We start from the raw sequence: 15,489 nt of genomic DNA, 5'->3' as shown, positions 1-15,489 counted from the left end.
GTTACCTGAGCATTGTAGGTTAATATTCAAGCCACAAAAGTTTGGCTTTAGATTAAAACTTGTATGAAAAGTTTTTTTTTTGTATAAAATTGCTAATCTACACTTAAATATGCAGAGTAGATTTGCACAGCAACATCGTAGATAACAACAATGTTAAAATTAATTTTATTACGCAATAACCCCACCTCGGTAACAGAAAACACAGATTTAAAATGAAAATTAAAGTTGCCTGAATTAAAAAAAAAGAATTATTAATTTGACACTTAGATAACATAAATCACTTCAAATTATGTGTAAAAATAGATAAAGAAATAGTGAAAAACGGGTCAATATACGAAAAACTTTAAATTTGAAAAAATACATCTTACTGTAAAATCCGAGATATAGCAACTGGCTGTACATCAAAAATAGATAAAAATCTTCCTGCAAATTCTTTTAAGATTTATAAGTTGCTAATACATTCTCCAAATTGATTTACAATATTGTAAACAGGTAACAAAATTAATATCGAAGTTGAATCTAATTTACTAATGATTTAAATCACATCGGCAAAAGTAAACTTCAATTTATTACGAAACATAAGGTAGCATAAATTGAAAAGTACAATTATTAATTTGATACTAATATAATATAAATCATGTAGAATTGTTTAAAAGAAGAAAAAGATGTAGTGAGTGAACGAATTAAATAACGCAAAATTGAAATTTGGAAAAATACATCGTACAGTAAAAACTGAGATTAACATATATCTGAAAATCGAAACTAAGATGATAATGTAAATGCAAATTATATTCTAGTTAAAAAATTGCAAATTTACTCCCCAAATTGTTTTACAAAATTGTGGACAGGTAACGTAACTAACATCCAAGCTAAAATCAATTTCACAAATAATTTAAGTCACATTGACATCATGAAACTTTGATGCAACATGATATATAAAATTCCTCCAAGAAACAAAAAAAAACAATTATTAATCTTAAAATTGTAAGTAAAAAATTTTGTAGAGTTATATGTAAAAAAATAAAGAAATACTGATAGAACTGGTCAAATAACGCAAAATTGAAATTATGAAGATCCACATCTTAATGAAAAATCTCAGATTTAGCAAATATCCGTATATCGAAAATTGTTGGAAAGTTTGCTGCAAAATTCTTTTAAAGTTTAACAGTTGCTAAGTCACCATCCAAATTGTTGTACTAATTTGTGAACAGGTAGCGTAACTAACATCCAAACTAAAATCAATTTCACAAATAATTTAAGTCACATTGACACCAGGAGACTTTGATGCAACATAAAATAGACAATTGCTCCAAGTTGAAGAAAAAAACATTTATTAATCTGATACTTGTATGTAAAATATATTGTAGACTTATATGTTAAAATATAAAGAAGTAGTGATAAAACAAGTCGAATAACGCAATATTAAAATTAGAAAAAAGTACATCTTACTGTAAAATTTTAGATGTACCAAATGTCAGTACATCGAAACCCGATGGAAATCTTACTGTAAAATTTTTTCAAGTTTGAAAGTTGCTAATTCACCCTCTAAATTGATGTACAAAATTGTAGACGTGTTACGTAATTAATGTCAAAGCTAGTGTCAATTTTGCAAATATTTTAAGCCATATCTGCGACAAAGTGCTACATTTCGTGCTGTAAATTAAAGTTACCACATTCGTTAAATTTTAATCTGTTTTGTTTTGTTATTATAGTAGTATATGATCGATTCCAGTTTTATTTGATGACGAATTAACAGTTGCTTGTTAAAAAGTCTTCTATGTATATTATTTGGCACAGTGAACTTTAATTGGTTGCAAATGTTATTTCACGTATATGTCAACACCTGCGTGATTTTGTTATGTGCTCGTAATGTATTTAATTCTAAAATCAAAAATTTCTGCGGAATACTTACTTCTGTGACGTTTCGGCTTATAGATTTAGGGATTTCTAGGGAACTAGTGAAAAGGACCAGAGCGTCGATATTTAATTCTCCACTTTAGGTTCCCTAGGGTCTAGGTTGGAGTTGCTCTTCTTTAGTTTAAGGGGCAATCTGCATGCACCGATTATACCCCGGGATGGCAAGAGCCGTTTCTGCCTTATCGTAGGAAGTTACAAGAATGGATCTTTTTATTTTAGCTTTTATTCTCTTTAGGTGTACAATTGCTAATTATTTTATTAAATAATCGGTCTATTGTTTTGGGAGGATTTTCGCCCAGGACTTCCACTTCAGTGTCGGAAGTAGTAAGGTCGATAGTTTCGATTATTCGGGGAGGACGGTGGACAGTAATAAAATGGCCCTTTTGAATGGTAAGAATTCTAGGGCCTCTGGGCTTCGATGGCCCAGGCTGCGGGTCTTTCGGGGCGGTCTTCTCGGGTGCCCCGAACGAGCTGGGAGGGGGAGAACTTGAAGGATGGTTGGCGGCCTCCTTCTTTGCGGCGATGAGATCCCTCAAACGCCGATAAATCTCCGCCCTTTCGCGCCTTTTCTTTCCACCTCTATATTTTTTCCTCCATACTATCTAGAATCATAATGCGTAAATGCAGACGATTTTCATCGAGCTTGCACTATTAAGCAATTTATTTTATGGGATAAGAAAGGAGAATTGTGATGCGGAAGATATGCCTATTGTCTTTGAATTGCATGAATCGCAGACGACCGTTCAGATCGTGGTGCGGCTATGCGTCAAAATACTAATCAAGCACATTACTCGCAGACAATTGGAGAGAAGGGGAATTGTAATGCAGAAGTGTGCAGATCGAGGTTGAGTTGCACGTATTTGCAGACAATCCTTCAGATCGTAATGCAATTGTGCATCTGCGTTTCGATTATGCACATGCTTGCAGACAATTTTAAGGAAAAGTGGAATCGTGGTATATTGAGATACAGACGATTGTAAGGAGAAGGAAATTAAATTGCGAAATGCCAGGATTCGTATTTAAGATGGCGAGTATTGCAGACGACTCTTTGGTCGTGATGCACTGTTCGCAGCGAAAATCGAACCTGCACTATTGAGTAATTAATGATTGAAATAGGAAAGGCTTGATTTGCGAAAAGTTAAGATTTATTAATTAAGATGGCGAGTAATTGCAGACAACTCTCAGGTCGTAATGCACATTTCGCAGCGAAACAACAAATCTATACTATTAAGCAAATATTGAGGAATGGGAGGGATCCGATTTGCAAAATGCGAGGATTTGTATTTTGAGATGGCGAGTACTGCAGACAACCCTCAGGTCGTAATGCAAGCTTCGCAGCGGAAAAACAAATCTGCACTTTTGAGCAATCGGTTTGATAATTTATTAGGAAACAAAGATATGGTTTAATACAGAGGAGGAAGAGAAAAACGACTTAGCGGCCAATATTAACTTTTACGCTTTAATCGTTCTCTTTAAGCCCCTAAGGCTTGTAGATGTACCAATAATTAGTTACATCTATTTTTCTTAATATTAAAAGGATCGAGTTTAGAAATGGGAAGAATTATTTCAAAATTTAATCAACTTACTTTGAGTTTATTAAAAAGAAGACACGGCGCCTTTACAAATCGGTTGGTTGGTCCAGACAGACGCAGCGTGATTAGGTTACAGCGGCTTCGTGACCCTCGGGTAGCTTCCGCAATTACACACGTTCGTGGATTTTTGAAAAAGACTGAACGCTTGCTCGGGCCGCGGGCCCGCTTATATAGGTCTAGCATCCCTTGCATTAGACGACAGGGAAGGGGGCCTTTTGCGTCTTAGATTTTCGGTATGACGCGGCTAGCGGCGGAGAAATCGTATGGAATTCCTCGTACATGTACTGTTTATTAATTTGGGGGGTTTCGGTCCCCCTAGCGTTGATAGCGGTGCGATTGAAACCTGTAGCTCTGAATGTTATTGTTAGATATCGCGAAACTATGCGTTCCTAGAATTGGCGACTGATCTAATGCCGTGCGAAAGTTTATTCTCACGCGATTTAAGTTTTAAGCATTCAGAGTCACAGATAAATCTTGCGGGTGTATTAAAATAATTATTTATAAAAATTATGCGGGTACACATGAGAGTAAACACGTTAATATTCTTAATTTCAATTTTGCAAAGAGAAAAAGATGTATGCGCTCGTATGTACGTGCATTTACAATGGACGAGATATAATTGTGACAAGTAATTTTAATAATAATTATTGGCGCGCTTATGATTATCGCAATGCTGCGCCTGTGGAATGGCAGCGCGGCTGACAAGCATGGTTGCCAGTTAGCCATTCGGTAGGCGCTGAATACATGTACTGGGGTGCTCTCATATGGTAACATGGGTGGTCTCTTTTCTTAAAAGTAATTTTAGTACTTAAGTAAAATATCCTTAAATAGGATCGTTCGGTATCACTAAAAGTATTAAATCTAGTAAACTCTAAGAAAAGGTGGCAGTGCTGGCGAAAGTGATACAGATTTAATATTACAAAATTCAGTAAACGATTGTTAATTTCTACAATCATTAAATTATTAAATTATTGAATTTAGTTTATTCCACGTGTTCTTAGAGTTTTAACAATGGAATTTTCCTTTGGTGTTCAATAGTCAGCCAGAGACATCGGTTTAGCCGTAATGTTTATCATATGTCAGCAGATAGAGCGTGGCGCCTCCATTTAGTGTATCTCATAAATTAAGCAATTAGGGACCGCGTGTGCGACTCGAGGATCCGATATCTTGGGCTGTTTATTGTTCGCACTCTTGGCTTTTGGCGCCTTCTTGGCTGGCACTTGTTCAAAGGAAAAATACTTATTCTAATAATCTATAATTATTTGACAGAACGCGTTGCATTTTATCAATTTAATAGAACAAGTTTTTCGAAAGCGCGAGAGTATACGGTGGTATAAGAGAATGAGTCGCGCACGGCTCATGAATTGTTAATATGTGGAAAAATTATATATTAATGTAATCAAGTTCCTTTAAATTGACATTATGCGTAAATATTTTTAGAATGTCGCTGTACGTTCTGTTTTATCATTAACATATTGGTTATTGTTCTTAAAGTCTACCATAGATTATTTCTTACAGAGAGGGACCGTCTATCCAAAAGACCAGGTTGAGAATCTTCACTCTCATGTTATTGGTCGAATCGATTTTACTAGGATCTAGGAACTTTATTTAGTGGAAATTATAATTTCTGACGTCACACTTCCTTGCTACCAGTTTTTTGTCGGTAGCAAGTTCCTCGTCTTGCCGCTGCTTGCTCGAGAGCGTGATCGCGACTACTAACTGAAACGCGTACACTGACCGGCAATAATGGCCTGACGCTCTGCGGCGACGGCAGCTAACGTGCGTGAGCTAGCGTGGTGTGCGTCAGGCCACACCGCGGAGCGCGTACGTGAGCCGTGAAGCGCCGAGAGAAGCGAGAGGACGGGGGAAAATTTGGTGGGAGGCGTTCTCATGCTCTATCCCGCTCGCAACCCGTGCGTTTGAGAGAGAACGCATGAGTGGTCGCTAAGAAAAAGTTATAGGCGCACCTTCGTTCTCTCGCTTGCACGCGTTCGTGTTTATACGGGCGCGCAAGGATAGAAATAGATCGCAAGAGTACGCTATTAATTCTAGCATATACTTCAAGACATTTCGCGATAATGACAACCGAAATTGAAGACCCGTGTTACTAATGTTATTAAATATATAATTCTACGTTGCGTGTAATTTATTTTCGCGATAATTTTTCGACAAATATATAAATAATATCTCGAGAAAGAACGCATGGGAGGACGGTGCGAAACTGTTAGAGGTGCACCTCCGATCTCTCGCTTGCACGCGTTCGTGTTTATACGGGCGCGCAGAGATAGAGATAGATCGCAAAAGTACGAATTATAGCGTATACTTTAAGATTTTCGCGACTAATGATAACCGAAATTAAACACCCGTGCTACTGATATTATAAATATATAATTTTACGTTGATTGAAATTAATTTTCGTAATAATTTTTTGACAAATAAATAATGTCTTGAGAAAGACAATTTAAAATTCTGTTTTTGGTCTTGAGAAAGACAATTTAAAATTCTGTTTTCTGTCTTGAGAAAGACAATTTAAAATTCCGTTTTCTGTCTTGAAAAAGACATTTAAAAAAGACGGTATTTCAAATTGTCTTTTTCAAGACAGAAAACATAATTTTAAATTGTCTTTCAAGACAAAAACATAATTTTAAATTGTCTTTTTCAAGACAGAAAACAGAATTTTAAATTGTCTTTCTCAAGACAGAAAACAGAATTTTAAAATGTCTTTTTCAAGACAGAAAATGGAATTTTAAATTGTCTTTCTCAAGACAAAAAACAGAATTTTAAATTGTCTTTCTCAAGACCGAAAACAGAATTTTAAATTGTCTTTCTCAAGACATTATTTATTTGTCAAAAAATTATTACGAAAATTAATTTCAATCAACGTAAAATTATATATTTATAATATCAGTAGCACGGGTGTTTAATTTCGGTTATCATTAGTCGCGAAAATCTTAAAGTATACGCTATAATTCGTACTTTTGCGATCTATCTCTATCTCTGCGCGCCCGTAACTGGCGCATGCTGGAGGTGCACCTCTAACGTCTCCCATGCGTTCTTTCTCGAGATATTATTTATATTTGTCGAAAATATCGCGAAAAAAATTACGCATAACAATATATATTTAATAACATTTAACGTGTCAATTTGTCATATCGCGAATGTCTTGAAATATATGCTAGAATTAATAGCGTTTCTGCGATCTATTTCTATCCTTGCGCGCCCGCGAACGCGTGCAAGCGGAGAACGAAGGTGCCTATTTTTTTAGCGACCACTCATGCGTTCTCTCAAATACGGCAGTAAACGCTGACGCCCCGTCCTCTCGCTTCTCGGCGCTCGCTCACGCTGCGCGCTCGCGGTGACGACGCACGCACCACTACGCACGCCGTCGCCTATCAGTATGTACCGGTCGCTGTGATGGGAATTTTAGCTCCGAGCAACATCGATGTTGCTGGAGTGGGGGACCACGCACACACGCCGACGTCCTGTCGGTGAGCGCGCCTGAAATCGGAGCTCAGGGTAGCACACTTTACAATTGTAACTTCCGCCGCATGGCATGGGAAGTTTTCTCTTTAATTCAGTAAGTAAATAGTCGTATTCCGACGTATTCTTATCAGAGTCAGCGGAAGTGGGTGGACAAGTTCGGCTCACTATAAATGAGCGAATCGATTTAATAATTATTTTACGGAAACTCGAAAGAAAAATGAGAATCAGACTTACTACTTAGGCGGGTTAATAAACAGGCGAAGTTATAGTGAAAATGTTTCTCTGGCGGAGCAGTAGATTCGTGATTCCGGTGGAAGTCCGGCGGATTTGAGCAGCTCGTGGATCGGATGGTTAGAGCGGCTAACGGATCGGTTGATTCTTCCTTCGGTTTTGAGCACTCACGAATCGCGGTTAAAATAACGCCAGGTATCAAGATACTTTTTAGAATGAATGCATGTTCCGCCCGCTCGCGCTTTTTATATGATTCAAAAGGGCGTTGTTTACGGATGCCGTGCGCACCGCTTATCGTAGGGCAGTCTGATTCATTTTTCCGAATTTTCCGTTGTTATGACTCTTTTCTTAAAAACAATCCACTTGACCTTTCATTTATTGTTAGTCATCTTTGTGAATTTAGAATGTTCTGGAAAGAAAGAAATTAAAAGGGCGTGGACGTAACACCCCCGGTCTTAGACAAATGCTGAGGTTTGAAAGCTCTGCATTTGCAAGATGGAAAATGAAAGGGTTAATTTTTTTCTTTCGCGAACAACTTAAGAGCTATCTTAAAATTATCGGTTGCCCTTCGTTCCAGATAAAACGTTTCTATCAGAAAGTAAATATTTTTTTCTTTTAAAAGGAAAGCACACATATATATATTTTTTTGTTTTATCTGAAAGGAATGCTGGTTTCTTATCTATTTCCTATTTATAATTGGATGTATATATATATATATATATATATATATATATATATATATATATAAAATATTTAGATGCTAGGGTAACAAGTTCCAATTATTTGGAATGAGTCTTGCCCGAATCCGAGCCGGATCATTGTCTCCTTGAGGTCGTCAATTGCCACCTCACTTTTGTGGTCGATCCTGAAGGTGATGGCTGCGCTGGTCTCGTGTAGGTGACGGCGGATTTTTATCCATCCTATTAATCCTTTGAGGAAGGCCTTGGATACCGCTTTGGCTCGCTCGGACCACTCGTGTTCTTCATTCAGTGGTCGCAGGTAGGCGAGGCCGCAGGGGATGGCTTGCCAACGGAGATGGCAGAAACGATCCTCCAGGAGGTATACCTCGAAGAATGGGACCTTGATAACGATTGCCACTTGCGACGCGGCAGCCGCGGCAGGTTCCACTTCGAGTATTCTTCGCCGTCTCTCGTCACTCCGCGCGGCTATTATTCACTTTTACGTCTCCCCTTTCTTCTGCCGCGTCAACGCGGGATTTTCTCGTTTCCCGGCGCCGCTTCTTCCATCGCTTTCCTCATTTTTGAACCGCCTCGTATGACGAAACCGTAATCTTACCTAACTGTTTACATGTCGCAATCCATTCCCCGAGATACCGATATCGCAGTATTATCTCTAACGTTACACGTTCACGAATGCCGCACGGTTTTGCTTTATTTTACATTTATTTGTCACCGCGCAAATTGCTTACCGCGGGAATGAGTTTTTTCTACGTCGCAATAAATAGCGCCTCGTCGCTCTTCTCTCCTCGCGCGGGTTCTTGCCGATTCGAGGCACCGGGGGGGGCCTCGGCGTGGTCGTTGTTCCTATTTTTAGCCGGTCCCGTCTTTTCTTTCCACGTACCTTTCCGGCGAACTCCCTATGGCCGCTTCCTTTCTTAGTCACGCGTGCTCGGCGAGTACGCTTTCGTCGATTCGGCCGAATCACGAGTCTAATGGTGTGTTAATCATCCACGCAGAAGGATCGCATATAAATATGCAATACGCGTGCTCGCTTCGTTCTCGCGGGATTATCTGAATATCGCGAGGGATATTACTTCACGCAGAGATAGAATGTATTATGACGTTTGCTGTTATCGCACGCCGAGTCTTTGCCGAGTCTTTACCGAGAAAAACGGACGGAACACTCGATCATTCCGGAAATGATATTCCGATTCGAGGAAAATATTTTTGTATTAAAAAAAAAAAAAATTTTGGACCCCTCCTGTGTTTCCGCGATCGCGTTAGCGACGTTTGTCAGACGGATGATTTAATGATCACGCGCGGAGCCAGGCATCGAAGTCGCATTCCGCGCCCCAATCCCGCAAGGCGACGTATACCGTCTTGTCGATGGTGTAGAGGATCTCTCCCCGTCTCCATATGTGTTCCTCTTTTACCGCCACCACGATGTTGTCCTTGATTTGATCGGGCGGAATGTGCATGAACTTGCTTTTCCTTTCCATTCTTCTGGTCAGGTCTTCTGTTAGTTCTTCTAATTCTTCTTGGCTGTTAAGCAGTTGTACCCAGAAGAGCGTGGGGGAGCTGACCTTGATTATCCGGGCCTTGAGTTCCCCTCGGGTTAATGCCTTGGTATTGATGTGTACAATTCTCGATTCGGTACTCATTTTCTGAAGATGTGATGATGTTAGTTAGTAAAATTAGTAGTTTTTATTTATAGGAAAAGGAAAAGAAAAATTTTATTGATTTATTATTTTATTTATATATTTTTTTTTTTTGTGTAATTAAAAATTTTTTTTTTATTATTTTATTTTTTTTTTATTTAGTCTTTTAATTCGAACGTATATGTTGCTGTTTTTTCTATTGGTATTGTTGGATAAACTTTTGGATGTAAATTTTCCATCTCTAGATGATTCTGGGCGAACGTTGTTTCTGGATCTTGTTTAGGAGCGCTGGCCTTCTTGTATTTGTTCCTTCCTTTTCCCAGATGTAGCAGTAGGTTGGTTATAGAATCCCAGATTGCTCCTATCAAGTAGATTGACCATCCATAAACCGTGTGTAAGGCATAGCCATGTACGAGAGTATCTATTGTTACGTCCAGGCCGTTGATTATTAAAGATAGGAGGTAAGGATGAGGTAGGTCTGGGTAACTTGACCTTATAATCTCGAGATACACAGTAAATAGTGTACTCGAGATACCGTTCACACTAAAAGCTACGACAAGAGTCAATGTCCCGAGAGACAATGTGACGTCTTATCTAAGCTGCGTGATCGGTGGCCGCTAATTTTGATAAAGCGATACAAGTATCACCTATTATCAGGGATGGGGCCGGTGCGACTTACAACTAAAATAATTCAAGAAGGCAGAATTACAAAAAAAAACAAACAAATATATTTCTTAAAATTACAGCAAAATGCGTATACAAGTTTTAATTAATTATTATTCACAAGGATGACTTTAAGGAACAGGAGGAGAGAAAAATGTAGGTAGGTGTGATTCAGGAATAATAAAAGGAGTTTGATGTTCGGGATGATAGACAAAAATGACAGGATCGTTGTTGGAAAGGTTATATTCTGTTTTAAAAGCTGGAGGAGGGAAGGATTGAGGTTCAGGAGTTTGTTGAGGTGGGTGAGGGTATTTGTCGGCTACTTTGTCGAGGAAATGTCGGTAACTGGAATTAGGAAGAGATGCGAATGGAGAGGAAAAGGAATGAGAAAAACTCGGGAGAGGAACAGGATGAGGATTATTTGAAGCAAACGAGGGGAGTCGGTGAGGTGACGCGATCGGCGATGGCGAAAACGATGGGCCTTGGGCCTCGCAATAATCCGCGTACAATCGGAGCTCGGGATAACAGATTTTACAGTTGTAGCTTCCGCCGCATGGCATCGGAAGTTTTCTTTTTAACTCGGTAAGCAAATAGTTGTATTTCGACGTATTCTCGTCAGAATCAGCGGGAGTGCGTGGGCAAGTTCGGCTCACTATAAATGAGCGAATCGATTTAATAATTACTTCACGGAAAATTGAAAGAAAAATGAGAATCAGACTTACTACTTGGGCAGATTATTAAACGAGCGAAGTTTTTGCGTCAAACGTTCTTCTGGCGGAGCGGTGGATTCGTGATTCCGGTGGAAGTCCGGCGGATTTGAGCAGCTCGTGAATCGGCTGGTTAGAGCGGCGACGGATCGGTTGATTCTTCCTTCTGATTTTTTTTTAAGCACTCACGAATCGCGGTTAAAGTAACGGCAGGTGTCAAGAGACTTTTTAGAATGTACAATGTTCCGCCCGCTCGCGCTTTTTATATGATTGAAAAGGGCGTTGTTTACGAGTGCCGTGCGCACCGCTTATTATAGGGCAGTCTGATTCATTTTTCCGAATTTTCCGTTGTTATGACTCTTTTCTTAAAAACAATCTACTTGACCTTTCATTTTATCGTTAGTCATCCTTGTGAATTAGAATGTTCTAGAAAGAAAGAAATTAAAAGGGCGTGGACGTAACACCCCCGGCCTTAGACAAATGCTGAGGTTTGAAGCTCTGCATTTGCAAGATGGAAAAAATGAGTGGGTTAATTTCTTTCTTTCGCGAACAATTTAAGAGCTATTTTAAAATTATCGGTTGCCCTTCGTTCCAGATAAAACATTTCTTATCGGAAAGTAAATATATATTTTTTTTTTTTAAATGGAAAGCACACATATCCGTTTTATCTGAAAGGAATGCTGGTTTCTTATCTATTTATAATTGAATATATATATGTATATAATATTTAAATGCTAGGGTAGCAAGTTCCAATTATTTGGAAGGTGTCTTGCCCGAATCCGAGCCGGATTATTGTTTCCTTGAGGTCATCAATTGCCACCTCACTTTTGTGCTCGATCCTGAAGGTGATGGCTGCGCTGGTCTCATGTAGGTGACGGCGGATTTTTATCCATCCTACTAATCCCTTGAGGAAGGCCTTGGATACTATTTTGGCTCGATCGGACCACTCGTGTTCTTCGTTCAGTGGTCGCAGGTAGGCGAGGCCACAGGGGATGGCTTGCCAACGGAGTTGGCAGAAACGATCCTCCAGGAGGTATACCTCGAAGAATGGGACCTTGATGGTTCGGCCCCAATCCCGCAGGGCGACGTATACCGTCTTGTCGATGGTGTAGAGGATCTCTCCCCGTCTCCATATATGTTCTTCCTTTACCGCCACCACTGTGTTGTCATGGATTCGATCGGGCGGAATGTGCATGAACTTGCTCTTCCTTTCCATTCTTCTGGTTAGATCTTCCGTCAGTTCTTCTAATTCCTCTTGGCTGTTAAGTAGTTGTACCCAGAAGAGCGTGGGGGAGCTGACCTTAATTATCCGGGCCTTGAGTTCACTTCTGGTTAATGCCTTGGTATTGATGTGTTCAATTCTCGACTCGGTACTCATTTTCTGAAGATGTGATGAGGTTAGTTAGTAAAATTAGTTGGAGTTTTATTTATAGGAAAAGGGAGAAAAGAAAAATTTTATTGGTTTTATTTATATTATTTTTTTTTTGAAAAAATTTTTTTATTTTTTTTTTATTTTTATTATTATTTTTTTTTTATTCTTTTAATTCGAACGTGTATGTTGCTGTTTTTTCTACTGGTATTGTTGGATAAACTTTTGGATGTAAATTTTCCATCTCTAGATGATTCTGGGTGAACGTTGTTTCTGGATCCTGTTTAGGAGCGCTGGCCTTTTCGTATTTGTTCTTTCCTTTTCCCAGATGTAGTAGTAGGTTGGTTATAGAATCCCAAATTGCTCCTATCAAGTAGATTGACCATCCATAAACCGTGTGTAAGGCATAGCCATGTACGAGAGTATCTATTAATAATTTAATTGCTCTGCAAGTAAGATATATTCTCATTAATTTTGCGCTAATATTGCCAAAAATTAAAAATTTGCTTCAAAATTTTTGCCAGGTTGATATTGCGATTCTTTCTATCGATGCTTTGTCAATTAAATTAGAGATTGAGCTTCCTTGGATTAATGTTGGTTCGCCCATGATTCCTCTTGCAAGGGTGTTAAGAATGGCTGGTCGTTCGGCTGGAAACATTATGTGATTTTTCAAATCGTCTAAATCCGTTTGTGTATATATTCCGCTCGTGGCTAATGATCCTGGGCTCACATATTTCCAAGTTGGTCTTGTCATTGGTTTCATGACAGTAGGACGTACTGATTCCACTGGTCTTGGCAAAAATTTATACCACGAGTTATCTAATCTGAACATTGCTGGAGCCAAAGGGTTGCAGTTTATTTGAGTTCCCTGTTGTAATAATATATGCGTTTGTGGTGTTAGGAAATAAGTTTCGTTTCCTCGTATTACTGGAAGTTGATCGTAACATTCTTCTGTGCTTGCAATTTTTACTTCCGTGGGTACACATTTTATAATGTGAATTACTTCTCCTGTTGATACGGCCATGTATCCTGGTCCTTTTATGAAGTGAAAAGCGAAGATGTCTGGCGATTGTGTTGCTATTGCTAAAGAATTTCTTAATAATTGTAATTCTAATCTGCATTGTTCTAGTATTACATTTCTGTATAATAAATTAAATTGCTGTCGTACATGCCTTTCTACGTAAACAAATTTTGAATTAACATATGTGAATAAATCGTAGGATGCCGAGGATCTGTAATTTTTAAATATATATCCATTTGGATCGGTTAAAAATATTACTAATTTCGGATGCTCAGTCTGCGTTAATGTAAATCCGCAGCTCGTATATTCGCCCGTTCTGGTTAAGGCAAAAACTATGTCTCGTTGGTTTATGGTGTACACAATTTGCGGTGGTTCTACGTTATAGTCGGTTATGCTTTCGGCGATTCCTCTGTATAAAAGACTGTATCCTCGAAGATTGCAAGTGTCGCCCGGCTGAGGTTCCCAGAAGGTATTGCCTCCTTCCATATCGGTGCAGCGTGTAGCTTTTAATTCGCACACAACTCCGGATCTTAATAACACTTGATTAGAATTTAGTCGGATGTTTGCAGAGTAATCTTGTAGAGTTATTTTGATAGTGCTTAATACGATGACTTGCTCCCATGTTCCGTAAGGATCGGAGTAGGCGGCTCCGGAACAGGCTCCGTCGTTGTCCACACTTCCGGCCAGGACCACAGGACGGCTTGCGGTAGCATTCGGTTTTAATCCGGTTATTAGTGTGTTGCCAATCGTAAATGTTCCATCCAGATGCATATGTTGACATACTTCTCTAGAGACTTCGTGTATATATGAATATTTTCCATTATGCACTTCCATGGTGTGCGAAAACATTCCGCATTTTTTAATCATCCGGTCTATTTCCACTTTGCACTGTATAACTTTCACACTTGTAAAGTCGTCTATTTGAAGTAGCTGTAGATAAACTTGTGTAGTATTTATTGAAACGGTCGGAATATCACATTCTTCTAGGTCAATAAGAGATAGCGTCGTTAGATTAGCTGCTGCTGAGCCACAATCGTATCCTATTATCCCATGGGTGGAAGAGATCGATATAGTTAGTAACAAGAGTATAATTAATTTGCGGTAATGGTCCATCTGAAAAATTTAATTGGTTAGTGATTTTTAATATGTGAAATTCTTAAACGATTAGGATGCACAATTCGGCTATTTTTATTGATTTTAATTTTTATGTTATTTCTATTTAAAATTTCCATAATTTCGTGAGGTCCAGAATAATGATCACCGAATTTGCCAGGTTTCGGACCTTTTAACATGAATACGAAATCACCGGGTTTAAAAGTTTGCGTATTTAATTTTTTATCGTAATATTTCTTTGATTTATTTTTTGCTTCGATTACGTTTTCTCGTGCATTTCCTTGTATAGTATGTAATTGAGTGACGAGGTCTATTAAATATTCATCGTAATTAGCTAGTTTATCTTCTGGTCCCAGTGGTTCGTTTGATGGAATTCTGGCAATTTTTCCGAATACTAATTCGTATGGTGTATGTTTAGTGGCTTCGTGCACGCTTGTATTGTAATTATATATCGCGAGACTTATCCACTTATCCCACTGGTTTTGATTATTCGCGTATTGTTTTAAATATTCCCCCAGAGCGTGATGAGATCTTTCCAATGAGCCATTTTATTGCGGGTGAAATGCTGTAGTACGGAATTTGCGAATTCTGAATATTTTGGCAACTTTTTTCATTAATTCACTTATAAAATTTCTGCCTTGATCCGTTAGAATTGCTTTTGGAGCTCCCATTATACAGATGAATTGATTAACAAATGCTTCTGCTATTGTTTCGGAGGTTTGATCCGACAATGGTATTCCCATGCAAAATTTAGTTAATTGATCTTGCATTGTTAATATGTATTCGTTTCCCCTTTCCGTTTTCGGCAAGGGTCCCACGATATCCATGGCTACTTTATCGAAAGATGATCCTGGTGTATCGGTAATCATCATTGGTTGTTTAGTTTTCACTCTCACTAATTTTTTTAGTTGACACTGTAAACACTGCTGTATGAATTTCTGGATATCCGTTTTTAAGTTCTCCCAGTAATATTTATGTTTTATTCTGTTGTATGTTTTCGTTACTCCACGATGTCCTCCTGTCGGTGAACAATGTGTTTCACTTATTATTACTGT

The 15,489-nt window shown here is 38.6% G+C and overlaps 1 protein-coding gene across 1 annotated transcript; it reads right to left on the bottom strand.

Annotated features, from left to right (window-relative positions):
• Window positions 1-12,808: 12,808 nt before the first annotated feature.
• On the bottom strand, window positions 12,809-15,273 carry LOC139110977 (uncharacterized). The gene has a single exon (XM_070670979.1). It carries the CDS (start codon window positions 14,432-14,434, stop codon window positions 12,809-12,811), a length of 1,626 nt encoding a protein of 541 aa, XP_070527080.1. The 5' UTR covers window positions 14,435-15,273.
• Window positions 15,274-15,489: the final 216 nt, after the last annotated feature.

Source organism: Cardiocondyla obscurior, linkage group LG22 (genome assembly GCF_019399895.1).
Source record: "Cardiocondyla obscurior isolate alpha-2009 linkage group LG22, Cobs3.1, whole genome shotgun sequence".
NCBI lineage: Eukaryota > Metazoa > Arthropoda > Insecta > Hymenoptera > Formicidae > Cardiocondyla > Cardiocondyla obscurior.
The sequence above is the reverse complement of the archived record's forward strand: the minus strand, read 5'-3'. Positions and strand labels throughout refer to the sequence as shown.